The sequence below is a fragment of the Melanotaenia boesemani genome, chromosome 20, assembly GCF_017639745.1.
Source record: "Melanotaenia boesemani isolate fMelBoe1 chromosome 20, fMelBoe1.pri, whole genome shotgun sequence".
Taxonomy (NCBI): domain Eukaryota; kingdom Metazoa; phylum Chordata; class Actinopteri; order Atheriniformes; family Melanotaeniidae; genus Melanotaenia; species Melanotaenia boesemani.
Genome location: NC_055701.1, coordinates 27,492,926 through 27,510,976, shown reverse-complemented (window position 1 = coordinate 27,510,976; position 18,051 = coordinate 27,492,926). Strand labels below are relative to the sequence as shown.

General features: G+C 39.9%; 1 protein-coding gene across 16 annotated transcripts in view; it reads left to right on the top strand.

Annotated features, from left to right (window-relative positions):
* The first annotated feature begins 183 nt into the window (after positions 1–183).
* The window catches only part of mark3a (MAP/microtubule affinity-regulating kinase 3a), a 60,872-nt gene continuing 43,004 nt past the window's right edge, over positions 184–18,051 (top strand). For 13 of the 16 annotated variants that reach the window (XR_006008695.1, XM_041971908.1, XM_041971905.1 and 10 more), the window contains exons 1-5: positions 185–809; positions 5,739–5,921; positions 8,276–8,329; positions 16,202–16,250; positions 17,756–17,821. Coding sequence is in view for 15 of the 16 variants with exons in the window: in XM_041971908.1 (XP_041827842.1) it covers positions 759–809; positions 5,739–5,921; positions 8,276–8,329; positions 16,202–16,250; positions 17,756–17,821 (403 nt within the window). In the remaining variant the exon portion in view is untranslated. Of the gene's footprint in view, positions 810–3,210; positions 3,342–5,738; positions 5,922–8,275; positions 8,330–16,201; positions 16,251–17,755; positions 17,822–18,051 lie in introns of those variants that run through there. The other 3 variants (XM_041971911.1, XM_041971912.1, XM_041971901.1) reach the window with 2 other exon arrangements.

Genomic DNA, 18,051 nt, shown 5'->3' with positions numbered 1-18,051 from the left:
TATACACTATCCATTTAATATGATCAAGCCAATATTAATATTATTTATTTAATATAATTTATTAAGCCAATTTGCCTAAAGAAAGAAAGAAAGAAATGTTCCACTTGGTATGAAAATTGGCTAATTTCTAAGCATGCGAGGGGTCCGTGAAGGCATCATAATCCAGCCCAGCCGCTGAGTAGCCATTTTGGTCCCACCTAAAGCAGACAGACCCGCTTTACTTTAGGTTACCGGAGATGGAAGGAACCGAGCCGACGGAGAGTGTTTTAGCCACCTGGATCCTTTGAATCCCTCCTTAAAATAACCAGCAGTGACACTCGATGCCACGTTTTTCTTCTAAACGGAATTCTTAGGTGGAGGGGAAAAAAAGAAAAGAAAGCCTGTGGCGAATTTTTGGAAGTAACGACCGACAGCGCGTTCACGTCAGTTTAGTTGGCTTGACTGAGTCAAACCCAAACGGACACTAGTTTTGTTTGCCTATCGAGTCAAACACAGGCCATGAACGGTATTCATACGCCATGTAAATACAGAAAACTAGCATATTCTACTCTTTAGTGAGTTTTTTCCGCTCCTTAACAGCTCAGGTGCTCGGCTCTAACACGTCCGGTCTGGTCTGAAAATTGTCACGATCCATGCCGAGACTGTTTCTCTGGAGAGAGCTGAAAAGCAAAGCAATAATTTCTTTTCTCGGTGGTCGGGCTGAAGATTGTGGATTTTGGACACCAGACGACGACTGTTTAAGGAAGGCTGTATAAAAGATGTCAACAAAAACCCCTTTACCGACGGTCAATGAGAAGGTGACGGAAAGTGTAAGTATAAAGGGTTGTTTATCTGGTCATGATTGTCGGATTTATTTATGTTAGATATCACTGGATTGCAATTAAAACAAAGAAAATGTGTGTATTGCGCTTTGTTGCTTACAGGATTGGATGATGGCTAATTGTTTTACACAGGGGCTTGCACTTTATTATAAATCGTAAACAAGCATAATCTCTACGTCAAAAACGCCCCGCATTGTTAATCGATGATATTATGGCATGTATAGACAATGAACATTAAATATTTATTGTCAGTAGATAATTGGCTTTGTTCTGAGAGTCTGTAATTAGGATGCTCTCAGGATATTTAGGCCTAGCCACGAACAAAACTACAGTACTTTGCCTGCTGGTTCTGGCAGGCAACAGTAGTTTCTGTCCTGACCGCTGATTGGCTCTTGCAGCTGTCAATCAAACGTGCTGTCCACTCTGCTTCCAAAAACGAGCTCCTATTAAGACCGCCCCCTCGTGACAAACGGACTCTCATGTTTTAAAGAAGGTGGTCAAGCTCATTGAGGTGGAAGCGTTTGAGCTTCCGGTATTGATTTTAAAATGTTTTCATATTTCTACAATCGGCTAAAATCCTAATTTAGTCATAATTTACATGGATAAAGTGTATAGAGTGGCCTCACCAGTACTGTCACAATCTTCTTTGTAATAATAAATGCCAGACATAATTGCAAATATTCCTTAAGAGAGTCATTTTTCTTTTATTAACAATACCATAAGTTTATGTCACTTTTTCATCTATATAAATGCTGGTGCTCTGATGACACTGACCCAGCAGCATCTATCCATGATCCATCAGGCTATCATGGATAGATGGATGGAACAAAGAACACTAATAATACTCTGTTTTGACTTTTGAGTTTTATATGTGTTACTTAGGCACAGGCTTAATAAACAGGATGCAAATCTCAACAACCTTAGTACATGTATTCATGAACTCTGTCTCTGTAACAGGTAACCTACCCATTACACTGTGAATATGACAAGTCTGGAAATGATAGAATAATTTAAACATCATCTGACAGCTACACTCAGCTGTGAAATCACATTGCATTTCCAAACGTCATTGCAGAACAGTTTTCCATAAATGACCTAAATGCTGTTCTTGGAAAAAACACTCTGGACAATAAAATGTTAATAAGATGATTAAACAAAACAAACCACAACTTTATCAATGTCCTGATGAAGACCGTCTCATTCAGCAGAGTCTCTCTAAATATTCAGATCTCAGATAATATGTTAATGCTACTAAAACCCATTTTAAGTTGTAATCCAGGCCAGAAATGACTACAGCGATGGTGGATTCAGCTGTACAGATAAACATCAGACCGTTTTAGTTCTTAATAACAGAACACAGTAATCACTTGTTCTAGAGTGAAAGGGAACCTCAAATGACTTACGTTGTGACCTGGCAATGTATGTAAAACCAGGTCAAAATAAATCAACGTGACTCTGAGCAACTCTTTTTATTTATGTCAGATGTCTTGTTAGACATTTAGCTAAAATATGGCCAGGACTTGGGAAGTTTAAGCTACATTTTCTTGCTAAATATATCATTTCGTCGTACAGATCTAAGTTATCCCTTAAATTTACTTGTAGATGGTTAAGGCTTTATTGGATGTACGTCCAATTAGCAGTCCAAAATCCAGCTAAAACTACACTTAACACACACAAATTAAGAAATTGCAAAACATCAAAGGAAAATAAAAATATGATTTTAGTTATTATTCACAAAGGATTTGAGCACTTATTGCAACAGAAAATTAGACCGACCTCCTAAATTCACCTCCTTAAAGTTTCTTAATGTTGTTTTGCTGTGCGTACTTTCTGAATCCAGCAAATTCTGTACTTTGTGCCATACATTCCTTTTGTCCCCATATCTCTGTGTCTGTGTTACTGCAAACACAAAACCTCTACATGTGATATAATCAGTCTCATGACTCATCACGGTAGCAGCAGAGAATCGGATGGAGATAAGATGAAAACTGCTTGAAGAGCGCGCGGAGGACGATAAGATGTGGTGAAATTAAATTGATTTGTGAAGGAATTTGGACCATTTCTGGCTCCACGACTTCGAATCAGCAAAGGCAACAATGAAGGATTTTAAACTATTGCTATGATCACATTATTTGGCTAAATTGGCTTTTCAACAGACAAAAATGAGCTTGTTTTAATCTAATAAAAACAAAATGCAAAGAATTAAATGTATATGTTCACGTATTTTGCAGATAATTGGGTAAAAAGAAACGTAGGACTCCGTGTTCCTGCACTGTGGAAGCAAACTAAGTAAAATCCTTTTTATTTTGAAAAGAAAACGCCCCATTTCCGGGTTGGGCTTGTCTGCTTGTGGCAGACTTGTCTGGGATCAGTGCTCCCTTATCTCCCTCTCTGGTAGTCCTGCTGTGAGTAGAGGAAAACTGGTGTGGTGGGAATCTCTATGGGCATCATCTGCAGGGCAGAGCTTCTTCCTGCTGAAACATGACGGGCTCGCAGGGAGCCAGGAGACACCGCAGCTTTGTGAGTAACACCGAAAAGGAAACTGACATTTGTCTGGAAGCTGTCCTCCAGAAAATGGAAATTGTCTTTATCTCTTTTAGTTTTGTTTTTAAAATACGTGCTGTATAATTCTTCTTGTGGATGCAAACAGAGCTACAACCTAATGTTCCCAGAGGCTTCTTTTTTTTCTTTCCTGCCCGCTGTATTCAATAGTGACCTTATCCTAGTTGATGGTATTTTTACCTCCACTGCGATCACTGTGGGAAACCTAAAATATTCCTGTAGTGACTTAAAGTGTCTGTGCTGCTTAGTAGAGAGTTAAAGTGACCTTATTGGGGTTGATGGGGTGTCAGAGTGTCTGATTTCTTAAAACTATTCAGTTTATTTTAGTCATTTATTTGTTTATTTGGTCTTATCCTGCAGTGGTATTTGGGTCATATTTTGTCCGTATCTTGTTGGATTATGCGCCACTTTGAGCTCTTCCAGTTTAAGTTTCGGAACATTTTATGTTAAATGACTAGTTTGCGCTGAAGGTTCTACCTCTGTTATTTTATGAGCATCTCTGTCCTTGTCTGCAGGGAGAATGGGGTCAGTTAGGTTGGTGGGGGTGGGAGAGGAGGAGATGGGTAGAGCCGGGCGGGGTGAGAGCACCAGAGCTGTTAATGAGGCATTAGTTGGTCAGTCGATACCGAGGTCACAGAGTATCTATCGGGGAGTTTTTTCCTCTGTTGTTGGAACACATGGGTGCTTTTTGAGCACAGCACCCCAAAAAAATCAATCTCTCCATCGGCCATCCTGTCGGCTTGACGTCACAACAGCGAATCTGTGGTTGCATGATGAAGATGCAGAGCGAGTCATCCCTGAAGTCTCCTGAAGAGTTTGGGCTCACCATGATTAGAGGAACGATAACCAGAATATATCTGAAAATGGTCGTGGTAGTTTGTTTCTGTCACCACAAGTAATGTGGGTGCAGATTTTATAGATTGTGTCTAACTTTATGGGACATTTTTGAAGCAGAAGTTGACATTTTTTGGGGGGGGGGGGTTGTTTTTGTTTTAGGACCATTAAAGCTCAGCGGGAACAGTATTTTATATGAAGTGAAATGACGTATTTGGACAGGGTTTAAGGACGAAAGGGCAGCTAGGGATGTCAGGATTGTAGATTTTCTTAGATTATTGTCATAGAAATGATCTTGATTGAGAACATGAACAGTCCTTTTAAAGGTCTAAGTTTAATTTTATTTTATCTTTTTAATGCCATACCAAAATATAGCAAGTAAGTAAAGTAAACTAAAAGTCTCATTCCAACTAAATCCCCTCTGCTCTGTAAACATAAATCCTACATATTAACTCTGGATTTCTGTCAGATGAAAAGAACCTCGACCTGGACTGGAGGCTTCTTCTTTTATAAAATGGTTTTGAACATTTCCTTTGAAGCAGAGCAGAGAATTTAGAAACTTCCAATTTTAGCAGAATAGCTGCTCCTTTACACAAATAAAACTGGAAAATTAACGAAACACGACCATACATCTGAAATAAAAAGGTTTCATCTACAGAACGTTGCACACTGACACAAAAAAGAGGCATCAAGCTCACAAGAGCCAAACTGTCCGAAAATATATATATATATTTTTTTAAATATCTCTATAATTTAATATTACAAAAAGGAAATGCTGCTTAGCTTTTCATACACAATTAGAAAAATGCAAATGAGACATTAACATTTAATTTCAGTGTTATGGAAGGTAAACAGTCATTTAACCCATAAGTGTACAAAGCTGCTGGTTATCCTGCAGGAGGTGAAACAGGCTGAATGATTTTCCTCTTTATGTCATGCGTTATAGGAACGTGAGCCAATGACTGTTCACTCATTTTATTTATTTATTTTTAGTATAATAACAAGAATGACTTAATTCATTTGTGAATTGCTCTGATCTGCCAATGTTGTTTGGACATATCTTTTATGAAAGGTGACAGTATTGAGGACTCTTTACGATTAATCAGTGGTGGCGATTTAATCACGACAGCCCGAGGTAGAGTATAAGCAAGCCAATATGTTGTCCTCTACCTCAGCACAGATTTTTGTTTCTCCACTTTAGTTGTTGGAGACTCACTGGATTGTGAGCTTGGTTAACATGTTAGGGGGGAACTAGTTTGGAGGCGAGTCTATCTAGGTCATTCTGGGTGGGGGACTTGTTAAAGGGACTTGTATGAGCAGCAGAATTAATCTGTCTTTGATTCCTGAAAGCCAAAATTAATTTAATGATGGCAAGAAAAAGGATTTGTGAAGCTTTTGGAAGAAAAACTGGATGCAGGACTATAAATATCTGCAGTGTGTGGAGTGGGTCAACATGAGTCACAGCTGATCCATGTAGATGTTCCTCAGCAGCACTCGTCTAACAACATGTCCTCTCCACAGCACACGTCTCACACCAACGGGCGGACGGAGCTCAGCACTCGCTCCAGCCGGACCGGCGTGCGATCCCGCAGCTCCGATGAACCGCAGCAGCCCCACGTCGGCAACTACCGGCTGCTCAAAACCATCGGCAAGGGCAACTTCGCCAAAGTTAAACTGGCTCGGCACATCCCCACCGGCAGAGAGGTGAGAAAGCACTATTTTATAAAGATAAAATGATGTAGTCCCTGTCATTAAGTCACTAAATCTGTTTAGCTTTAACCCTTAAAACTCTGCGACATCACCGGCACCTCGAGCACTATCTCTTTTATTATGGAGTTTCTCAGAAATGGCGGTGTGTAACTGTGTGGGGTAAATTGTGATGGATAGCTTACCTGTTTATTCAGAGACTATCAGGGATCCTGCAGGTTTTAGAAGTTTCCCTGCTGTAACGTACCCGATTCAAACCTGTTTCAAACAGAGCTTGGCATCAAGCTTTGCACAGGTCTGAATCCTGGGGGTAATGAGTCTGCTAATTACCCTTTGATTTAAGTCAGGTGAGTTGTAGCGGGGAAAATCTAAAACCTGCCTTGAGGATAAGGATTGAGCATCACTGCTTTGTATGATAAATCCAGAGTGAGTGATCCATGGCAACACCATTATTAATCACATTTTCATAACAAGAAAAGATAACTTATCACTACTATGTTGCTAGGAGACCTCTATTTCATCTTAAGAATTATGATGAATCCACTTCCTCCAAGTGGAGGAGTTCACGTATCTCGGGGTCTTGTTCACGAGTGAGGGAAGGATGGAGAAGGAGATCGACAGGCGGATCGGTGCGGCGTCTGCAATGATGCAGACTCTGCATCGGTCTGTCGTGGTGAAGAGGGAGCTGAGCCAAAAGGCAAAGCTCTCGATTTACCGGTCGATCTATGTTCCTATCCTCACCTATGGTCATGAGCTGTGGGTAGTGACCGAAAGAACAAGATCGCGAATACAAGCGGCAGAAATGAGTTTTCTCCGCAGGGTGGCTGGGCTCTCCCTTAGAGATAGGGTGAGAAGCTCAGTGATCCGGGAGGGGCTCAGAGTAGAGCTGCTGCTCCTCCACATTGAGAGGAGCCAGATGAGGTGGCTCAGGTATTTGGTCAGGATGCTTCTTGGATTCCCTGGTGATGCCTGGGAATGCTCGGGATCCCCCCAGACAAGCTGGCAGACGTGGCTTCAGGAGAGGGAAGTCTGGGCTTCCCTGCTTAGGCAGCTCCCCACAAATCTGACCCCGGATAAGTGGTAGAAAATGGATGGATGGCACTTCCTGTCAAACTCTTGACCAATTAGCTTAAACTGACAGTAATGTCCAATCAGGAGCAGTTTCAGATCAACCAGAGAGCAGAAAGTTCTGTGTGTGTGTCTGAAAAGAAGAAAAATAATGCTCCTCTGTGGCTGGAATTAAGCCAAGAAGACGTTTTTGGCACCAAAAACGAACTGAGGGGAAGTTGGTTTTGTGAGGATAGTAAGTAAATGGCAGCATAAATGAATATAAATGGGAAAAAACTGTGTAAATAGTTTCTGTTGTGTGTTTGTTTCAATGCCATTGTTTTTTCCTGAAAGCCAAGACTTCAGAGAATGACGTGCCGATGAGAAAAGGCTTGGTCACTGTTGATCTGTGTGCTAGTACTGTTAGATGTAAATTCAGTTTTGCTTTGGTTGGCCTTTGTGCTGCCATATCTATTGATACATTCATTTTAATCTCATAATCTCACAACTGGGCTGCCCTGAAAAACTGAATGTTGACCATGATTAAGAAGGTTCTGCATGCATTTTTACACAAAAAAAGAAATCCAGACGGACCAAAAACAGTGAAAACTGAACTCAGAGTTTTAAGGGTTAATAAATGTAAGACATGGAGGGCAACAAAGCATGTTTAGAGACTCCAGCATTGCTAGGACATGGTCTCTGTCTGCTTAAGTTAAAGCGTCTGTAGGGAAACCTGAGCTCATTACATAAGAAGCACTAAAAGTCTTCTTCCAAACACATGCATCAGCGTTCAGAGCTCTTCAAACAGCTAATGAGATGATCCAAGTGTGGAGTGGATGATATTCTTTGGCTCATATGTGATGGTCAGGCTTACAGCGGAGGTTGTCGAGCTCATTAACCGGTGTCGGACACAAGACTGACTCTCTGAAAGCGTCGAGGGCCAAACGCTGACATTTAATGTTTAGTCAGCTGTGTAATCTTGTTTACCTGCTCTTTGATTAGATGGTTCCTGCTTTAAGTCAAGGTTCTGCCAATTTTAGACCATTTTACGAGGCAATGTTCTTCTCAGCTTGATTGTGTTTGGACAGTTTACAACCTTTAAAAGAAAATAAAGAAAAGAAGTGTGCTGTGTTAAATCAGAGGTTTCGTTGCTGCTGGCTCCATGTGCTGCAAAAGGTTTGACTTGGTCAGAAGTGATAAAGTCACTTTTGGTATCTTCCAAATCGTCTTTATCACACTTCTCTGCTCTTTCGTCCCATTTGGCTGAGTTTTGATTTATTTTATTTTATTTTTTCTCTCCACAGGTGGCAATTAAGATAATAGACAAGACGCAGCTGAACCCAAACAGCCTTCAGAAGGTAATTTACCTCCCAGTTTTCATCTCTTCTGTGGTAGAATTCATTTACTGATTCAGTGAACGTGAAAGGATTTTTATTTATGTTTTTTTGCTTTTTGTTTTTGCAGTAGAGATGATTCAGCTCCATTTGTCTTGAAATATGAGATTGTCATTATACACATTTAAAATTCCTAAACGAGCTATTATTACAGAGTTTGTTAGTTGTCTGATGTCCTGTCTGGCCTTTTAACGAGGCTGCTCCTTGGGGATAAATAAAGTGTTGAGTTGATTTCCAAACTTTCTTTTTTTTTTGAGATTTTTCTGACTTTTACTGGATTGCTTTGACCTTCATTTTTCTGTTTCCTCCTCATGGTGCCCCACTGTCATACAGCTGGGAGTGACAGTTTTGTTTCCCTTATTAAATCAACCACCTCAGGAAGTGGGTCCGCTTTTAAAATGCAAATTACTCAGCCCGGGTGAAAGCTTCTTTTACTAATCGGTGAATGGGAGTTTCACTTAGCAGCGAGTTGAAAATGAGCTGCCCATAACAGTTTCTCTCTCCTTTTTTTTGGTGTGCGCTCATTAGAAAGGGAGATGTGAGCAGAGTTGTTTTTGATCTGCTCCGCTGTGCGTTGTGGCCCTGCCTCCCAGGCCTGGAAGTGGTTTTCGTGGAAGTCGGGGTGGTATTGACTCCTGCTGCTGCAGATCTGGCGGTTTTTTTTTAGCTCGTCAGAAGGTTGAGGGAGGCTGAGGCGGAGAGCGGCAGCCATTGCTGGTGATCCACTCTCCCTCGTCCCTCTCAGCGAGCGGCCGGTTAGTGGTTTTCCATCGGTTTTTCCAAAGCTGCATTGATTGTGGCTTTTGTATGTGGGAGGCCTGGTTGCTGATTGTGACACTGCGTCGACAGAAAAACACTGAGTCATGACAGCGCCGTTCACAGAAACAAAGCACCGAGCTCTCATTGTCGCTCCCTCGTTGTTTTTCTGCTCCTGCCTTATCACAGTCAAGTTCAATAAAACTCTTAGCTGTTTTTTTTTTTCTGCTGATCCATATTAAGTTTGACTTCTCTTAATGTTTATTTATGGAAGTAGAGCATGATGGGGAGATAAATAGACCACAGTGACATGCTTTATAGCACTGTTTCATAAATGACACCCAACCTGTCACTTTTCCATTTATAGAAAAACATGTTTGTTCCTGTTCTGGTTGACTTGAAGGAAATCCTGACAGGATTGGATGAGGAACTTATGAAGCCAGGCCCTAATCCTGCTGCATTCGAAGCTACGAGTGTTGCCCATGTTTAGTGGTCTGCGATGGCAGACTCCCTCTGGCTCCCGGCTTAAAGCTAGGCCTGTGATTTTAGCTTAAACCTTAACAGGAAAATATATTCATACACGCACAAGAGTGTTATAAATCCTATTATCTCATTCTTAACAAACTCCTTCTATAATTAGCCACAAATTGTTGCCAAGTGTAACTGTTTCAGGCATAAAAAGCCAAATAATACACATTTAGGTGAATAACTTTTCTCTAACATATTGAGAACTTCCCCCTACTTGTGGGATTTATTGAAGATTATGCTGCTGTTAAAAGTTCCAGAGCCATTTTTTATTGCCACTATACACCTGAGAGTTGTTTTAAAAAGAGACCAGTAGGCTTGAAGATGATGGATAATACAGAGATTTAGGATTTGTGACAATAACATAAGAAAAATAGAAAAGTACCGGCTTAATCCTCCAAAGCAGCTGACTGAACGTCATCGGCTACCTTTTTGAATCGCGCTGCTGTGTCCTGAATCCTTATGTAAGTGAATTGGTTTGAGGCGTGTGTGTGTGTGTGAGTGTGAGTGTGAGAGAGAGAGTAGGGGGTACTGTCTCTAAAGCCTAAATGTTTATTTTCAGCCTTTAGCTGAGCTGAGTCGACGTCCACATCTGTCGCTGGCATCTGCAGAGCTCTTGTTGTCATCGTGGTCAAAGATCGTGGAGGGAGCGTGACTCTTGGAAGTCTTGATTAAATGTAAACAGAAGCAGCCTAAAGCTTAGTCTGTGATCACAGCCTCCTTGTATTTATTTATTTGGCCATTAATTGCTTCCTGTTAAAGCTTTAACGTCACTTATAGCAGATTTTTTTCAGCCTAGAAGAGAAAACTGGGCAGAAGATTGGGGGAAAAAAATAATCAAACTCTGAACGTTGTTTAATTTTGGGGGAAAAAAAGCATTGTGGATACAAATGATTAAAAAAAAAAAACAAACAAGCAAAATCTTCTTGAGCTGAAGTCTGTGAGCTGACCCAGTAATGTCTGATGCCCCAGTATCTACTAATATGAAGTAACACGAGCCCCTCTTAGCAGAGTAAAGAAGAGTAAAGCCCCTCAAAGTATTAAGCAGATCAAACCTGCTTTTTATGACTTAAAAACTTTATCTTACCTGGTAGATGTAGCACTGCTGTACTGTTTTTTTTTTTTTTTTGTTGTTTTTTTCAAAATGCATTTTTTATTTTATTTTCTAATTTTATTTAGAACTATTACTGAATTTAGTTCAGTTTCAACGAATAAAATATGACATTAATTTTTTCATTTATTATCTACCTCTTAGTCCATTAAGGGTCGCGGGTAAGCTGGAGCCTACCCCAGCATCTTAACAGGTGAGAGGCAGGTACACCTGGACAGGTCACCAGTCCATCGCAGGGCTGACACACTCCTCGGGAGAATTTAGAGACCAGTTAACCTAACATGCACATTAAATATCAGAAAACTAAAATGTCTGTTTAAATATCTAAAAGTTTAGATTATTTTTTAGTTGTTTAAAACAGCGAAACAAGTCTGTTATATTAAAAGCTTCAGTTTTCTTCAGGAACACAGCAGGAACTATAACGTCAGGGCAGGAAGTAAAACGTCAGGGCAGGAAGTAAAACGTCAGGGCAGGAACTATAACGTCAGGGCAGGAACTATAACGTCAGGGCAGGAACTAAAACGTCAGGGCAGGAAGTAAAACGTCAGGGCAGGAAGTAAAACGTCAGGGCAGGAAGTAAAACGTCAGGGCAGGAAGTAAAACGTCAGGGCAGGAACTATAACGTCAGGGCAGGAACTGAAACGTCAGGGCAGGAACTAAAACGTCAGGGCAGGAACTAAAACGTCAGGGCAGGAACTGAAACGTCAGGGCAGGAACTGAAACGTCAGGGCAGGAACTAAAACGTCACGGCAGGAACTAAAACGTCACGGCAGGAACTAAAACGTCACGGCAGGAACTACAGCGGTTTACAGTAGCTCAGACACTGTTCATACAAAAAACAAGCGCACTTTAAAGGAAGTTAAATTTAGGAGTTTTCTCTTTAAAACCATTTCATGTAAATTTCTACGTGGTGTATTTAAAGGAAATAAAAGAATAAACATGCTGCGTTATGTGGGAGCTGCTGATGTTGTCATGACTGTAATGTTATGGAGATAAGTTCAGGACCTATTGAACTTTACATCTTTAAATCAGATGTAGGCATTTTGTAAACGTATTGTTATACACTAGTAGTTTCCTTTTAAGTAGTTAATCAGTAATACTGTTATCCACTTGTATTTTTAAAAGAGATAATGTGGTATTTTTTGCTTTTTGTTTTTTTGCTCCCCGCAGTGTCTGAAGGGAATTATCTCAAAGTTTTTACTCAACCGAATCATCTTCCCACATCACACAGACTAAACTTTTGGTAGGCGCTGCACTCCTGGCAGCATCTGTAGCCTTGAAAAGTGGTCTGGGCTCAAGAAAACTCATGGACCAGGTGCAAAGTTTGATTGTCAGAGGATTTCTCTGAGTTTGTGGGCTGAAAAACCCAAAAGAAATGTCTTAAACCTAATGACAAAGGGGTTGTTAGTTTAGGTTGGTCCAGATGAGAGCGCTAATCTTGATTCCAGGTCATTCACATTAAAGCATGCAGAACCAGCTGAGCGTCCAGGGGCTGTGATCCAAGCAGTTGTGACTCATCACCAAATACCAACCTGCTGGGAGGGAAGTTCATTAAAAAAAAAAAGAAAGAAAGAAATTCCAGGAAATGACTTCATGGTTGGTCCACGGGATTTTGTTTACAAGTCTTGAATCACTTGTGCTTCAGGCGGTTTTACTCAACAGGAACACGTTTTTCCACAAAGATTTTGAGTTTGCCACATTTACTGTTGTTTTCCATCCATCTCGAGCGGCGTGTAATTTGGCCTAAAGGTGCTCCGTATCAATCACAAGACGGATTGCGTAACCGGGACAGCTGTGCATCATTGCTGTGGTGTGACTGGATCAGCAGCGGCTTTGCGTCCTTGACCTGATGTTCGTATAATGTGATGAATTTGCCCTCCCCCTGACTAATTCTGTTTACTGCATTATATCTCTGTGTGGTCCTCCCAACCAAACGCCTTCAAGCCTTCGGGTGGGCTAATCCAAGTGTGACGGTACAAGATTGTCAAAACCTTTTGAACAAATAAAAACTGGCTGTCGGGACTAACGGATTTGTTTAGTGGCTGCTGCTCATGAAGCTGTGGTGAAAGATGAAGTTTGTCTCTGAGCAGCGGTGGGGAGGTTTCCACTGCTGCTCACATTTCATTCCCCTCTACTCAGAGCATTTCATTATAATGATGGGCAGAAAGTGTAATGACCGTGAGACCTCAATCTCCTCCTCTTCCTCTCCCCTGCTGGCAGCCGTAGTCATCCTGGTTCAGTTTATCGACTAGGCTTCCAAACCTTTTGGCTCCTCAACCTTTGGTTGTCCTCAGACCAGGAATGAAATCCTGCAGCCACTGTTTACTGAAAGATGCCTTGTTTTAATTTGTGTCAAGTCATGGTTAGAAAATAAAATGAATTGTTTTTAGTTAGTATATAGATGTCACTTCTGCAGTAGGGGAAAAGAAAAAATCTCAGTTTTGTTGTTTTTTAGATTTTTAAATATTTAGAATAAAAATCTTTGTTTCCCTTATTCATCTGTTAATTTTTTTATTACTATTCATAATAATTAATGATGACTTATAATACAAAATGATATAATAAAAAACATTTTTTTATGAGATGATAGTAAAATAAAAAAGAATTTTGACCCTTTTGGCATTTCGGTTGGTCACAGGCAGGATTCTTTGGGTGTTCCTGCAAGATAGCAGGTATGCCAGGGCTTAAACATAATTTACAAAATTAATATTTTTAATATCTGAGATAAAAATTTGATAAAAAAAAAAAGAAATGTTAAAAATCATCACAACAGATCAGTCTTCTCAGGAGTGTGATAATCAGATCACCGACATATTTAAAGGTATTATTTTCAGGACTTTTCTGTTTAGTTAATTTTATAAAACTGAATTGTTCTCTGTGAACCTGATATCAGCCAATCAAAAGCCTCGATCAAGTCTCCTGTGTGATTTTTTTTATTTTTATTTTTAAGATAAGATCAGGACATCCTTAATATTAACTCTGGCTCTTCAGTTCATTTAATAATTTTACTTTGTGCCCTCGGAGCTGCTGCAGCTCAGGAGCCGGAGCGTGACCATAAACAGCCATCAGACTAGTTTTTACCTGCCGCAACTTCTGACTCATCCTGTTGGATCATTTTCTACCACATGAGCTGTAAATGTTTATTTCCAAATGTTGTAACTTTGCATGGCAGCCTCAGAGCCTCTTAAGCCTTCAGTCTCATGGATTTTTACTCAGACTGGACTTTCCTGATAACATTTTATTGGTTAACTGATATGTGAAACAACACATGCAGTTCCTTGAGTTTCTTTAGACCTTCCATTGATTGGAAACATCTGCACTGCAGCACAGGTCTGATGGAGAGTTCAGGAGGCTCATTATGAAACGCCGTTTCTCCACGGCTGCAGAGGCGTGTGGATGCGTGTGGATCCGTGTGTTTCGGCAGCCTGACGTGCAGAGCTTTGCTGAAAACACCCGCTGGTCGGCTCCATCTGCTCGCCTCTCAGGCCGACACCAGCAGTGCAGGCGCCCCGGTCGGGTTGCGAGTTTGAATCCGTCAATGGGTTTTAGTCGCTTGGACTCTACTCGCTGTACTGCCATCATTTGATTCTTCTTTTCATTGTAAATTTATTTTTGTTCATTTTTAGTATTTTTTCTTAGGACATACATTGATCATAAATCATCATAGAAAAATAATATTTTATTAATCAAAGAGTCGTAAAGCACAAAGATCTCAACCAGATGTTCACACTGAAATCTTAGTGACCCATTAGAAAAATATTGACACTATTAATTAAACATTTCTTTGTTCTAAATGATTTAAAAATGAAATTGTGTGCAGTTTAAATAAACATTTTTTAACACATTTGGCTGCTGCTGGAACATCCTGCAAGATCATTTGGGAAAGAGAGAAAGATTTTAGTAATTAATGTTTGAAACAAGTAAAATATTAAGCTTATTTTCAAGTGGCGAGTTTCCCCTTTTTTCAGCCCTGATAATCTGAAGATGGCGGAACGGCGTTTTCAGCCACATCAGTGTGTTTGGTTAAAGGCGTTTCTGGGCCTCGGTGTGTTTTCTTGCAGCTTGGTGCCATGATTTGCTCGTCAAAGCCTGACGGGTACACTGACTGCTAACGTCTCATGAAAGATTGATGCCTTTTTTATATCATTTCTTTATGGAGGGGAAGGCAGCATGTTGTAGTTAACTGCTGATCAATAATGGATAGCTCAGTGTTGTTTAGGACTCGTACAGCGAGCAGCAAGTTACACATGATGGGGATGGAGGCACTAAAACCTGCTTCTTTAAAGGATGTACAATCAGGACATAAACCCACATATTTGTTTATGCACTTTTTTTAAACTATATTTGTTTGTTTTTTTTATTTATATATTGTTTATTTAACATATTTAAACATGTTACATGTCTGTATTATTGGTTTAACTGTAGATTTAAAACGCAGCTTCTTGTCTCAACCACCTGTTATTTCTGACACTTTTTCTTGATAAAGTATTTATTCTCAGAATTAGATTTGAGTGTATGTGTACACAAACATGGAATTTGCCTTTATTTTGCTGTTATTGCATAAAGAACGTACAGTATGTGTAAGCAGAGTTAAATAGAAATGTTCTTAAATGAATGTCTCTGTGCAGGTAGGTTGAACACTCCCAAGTGAAACATTAACAATAGCATTTACAAAATGAGTCGGACTTTTCTACAGCGAGTGTTTGTTAAAGCAGGTGGTGATGTCATAGTCTGGTTGTAAAAAGCTGCTCTTGTATCTGGATGTTTTGGCTTTCTGAATCGTCTATCAGAGGGCAGAACTTGATGGGTCTGTAGGGTTTTTCTCTGCCCATGTCCTTGATCTGGACATGTTTTGGCTCAGAGTAGAGGACCAGTTGTCTCTGCTCATTCTGTTCTTGTCTGTATGTGGCCTCTCTAACCCAGACAGGGATGTGTGTGGTTAAAACAGGCTGAGTTTTAGCTACGTAGAAGTGGATCAGCACATCATGAGATGGCTTTTGGCCGGAGCTGCTTCCTGTACTGGACCACCTGGACGGATCGTGTCACGTTATTTGAAACTGTAGAAATCGAGGCAGCATCATAAAGAAGTGCAGTTATTGGTGCACATAAGGAAATGCTTCTTAGAAGGTAATTTACTTTACCTCGTTCATGCTGCTGCTAAATCAGTTTAACTAAAAATGGAGTTTTTTCAGTTTAGAAGGGGGTAAATCCACATCACGCAACAGAGAAGTCTCACTGAGGGCCTGAGTGCAAGCTGCTTTTTTTCTCACAAAATATTCAAATAATGAAGAAACGAAGCTCCTGCTTTGATCCTCATGGAGGAGCAGATCATACGGTGGTTTTAATTGCTTGATTTACATCTTGTATTGGGAAGTGTGCCCCCTCCTGATGTTTGATGTGTTACCTGAAACGTTGGCGCTGACTCCAGGTTTGTCGTTTTTCAGCTCTTCAGAGAGGTCAGAATAATGAAGATCTTGAATCATCCCAACATAGGTAAGTGGATGTTGGAGAATGCATGTGAAACAGAAATAAACTGTCCCATAAGTCTTTACTGCTTTGTCTGTGGGCAGCTGTGCTAATTCAGAGAGTTGATGCCTTGACCATTTAGTGAACTTTGCACTAAGAATGACATCATTCACCTGAACGCATCCATGTAGCTCTGCTTAAGTTTTTCAGCACGTCCGTTCACACACACACATTTAGTGTGAGGGGTTTTGTAACTTTGTCCAGGATGTGATGTGCAGACTGGATAGCCAGCGATTGTCCAAGCAGTAGACGATACGCTCCGTCCGTCTTTAACCTGCTCAACTCAACACGGCATGCTGCAGAAACGATAGCAAACATCTCTGTCAAGCAGCTTTCTGCAAGAGGAAATACTAACAAACACCAAACCACTGCAGCAACAAGAACTCAGCATCACAGAAACCACCAATGTAGAATTTTAACATGGACCAGCAGAAAAGAGGTGACAATTTCTGAGATGGGAAATGATTGATTACGATAACTTCTTCTTCTACTCAGTAATTTCCAGAAGAAAAGCTCCAAAAAAAGGAAAAAAAATATTTCTATTGTTTAAATGATTCTTTGTTCAGCCAACTGTAATCAAAATAGTGATGTCTTGAAGGATTTTATTTAAAAAAAAAAAACGTTTTCATTTTAAATGTCTTTTAAAACTATATTTAAATATTTGTGATTTATTTTTACATTATATTTAAAAATGAACATTTTATATATTGATTTTAAATATGAAATTATTTTATTTAAATAACAAAATTATTGAATTTTATTGAAATATTAAACTGTTATCAATATTAAATATTATTTTATTATCTAAATAAAATGTAATTCATTTAAATATTAAAATTTTATTTTAAAAAATTCAGGTCTTAAAAACATTTTTTTTTAATTTAATAAAACTAGTGGCAGTCATGTTAGTTTTCACATGCGACTAAAACTTTAATGTTTTTTTTTTTGCTTATTGGATCCACATGCATGTTCCAGAAAACATCAGACCAGCTTGCTGCATTAGGTTTTGGGGCCTGGGATTCCCTGATGATGAATTTTTTATTTTCTTTCCCCTCACTCGATGATTTTCCCTCTGCAGTAATGTGATTAGAATAACCAGGCTGATAGTAGGCGCTCACCAGTCTGTACTCTATTTATCTCGTTCTCCTCCCTCTCTCTTTGTCTTCCATCCCACCTTTTCTATATTTAGCAGAATAGCTCTCAGCTGCTCATCAGTCTTTTATATCACCAAGCTGCTGCAGTTAGAGGAAAAAAAATAAAAATCTTTTGGACTGTACCGCTGTGCTTACATGGTCACGACGTACACTGATCCATGTGATTTCACTTTTTTTGTTTTTTCTCTTTTAAACTCCTTGTTTGGAGGCAGATTTTGTTGTTTGTGTCCATGAATTAATTTCTAGCTTCTGCCAGAATTTCCCCCGTTTTTCAACATAATTAAATGTTGTTTTTTCTGTGTCGTTTCCCTCCTGCAGTAAAACTCTTTGAGGTAATTGAGACGGAGAGGACGCTCTACCTGGTGATGGAGTACGCTAGCGGAGGTGAGATAAAGCAGTTGTGACTACAACTAACAGCAGGACCATCAGTCACCATTATGAAACCAGGCCGAACATGAGCACCAAACCCACAGCTGCTTCTGTTTTGTCTTGTAAAGAGATGGACTGTAAATGAAACAAGTTGAAAGAAGTTGGGAAAAGTGATGCTGCACAGAAGACCAAATTTAATCTGCCGAAATCTGAGCATGATGTTCTGCCCCCAAGGTCCCAAGTAT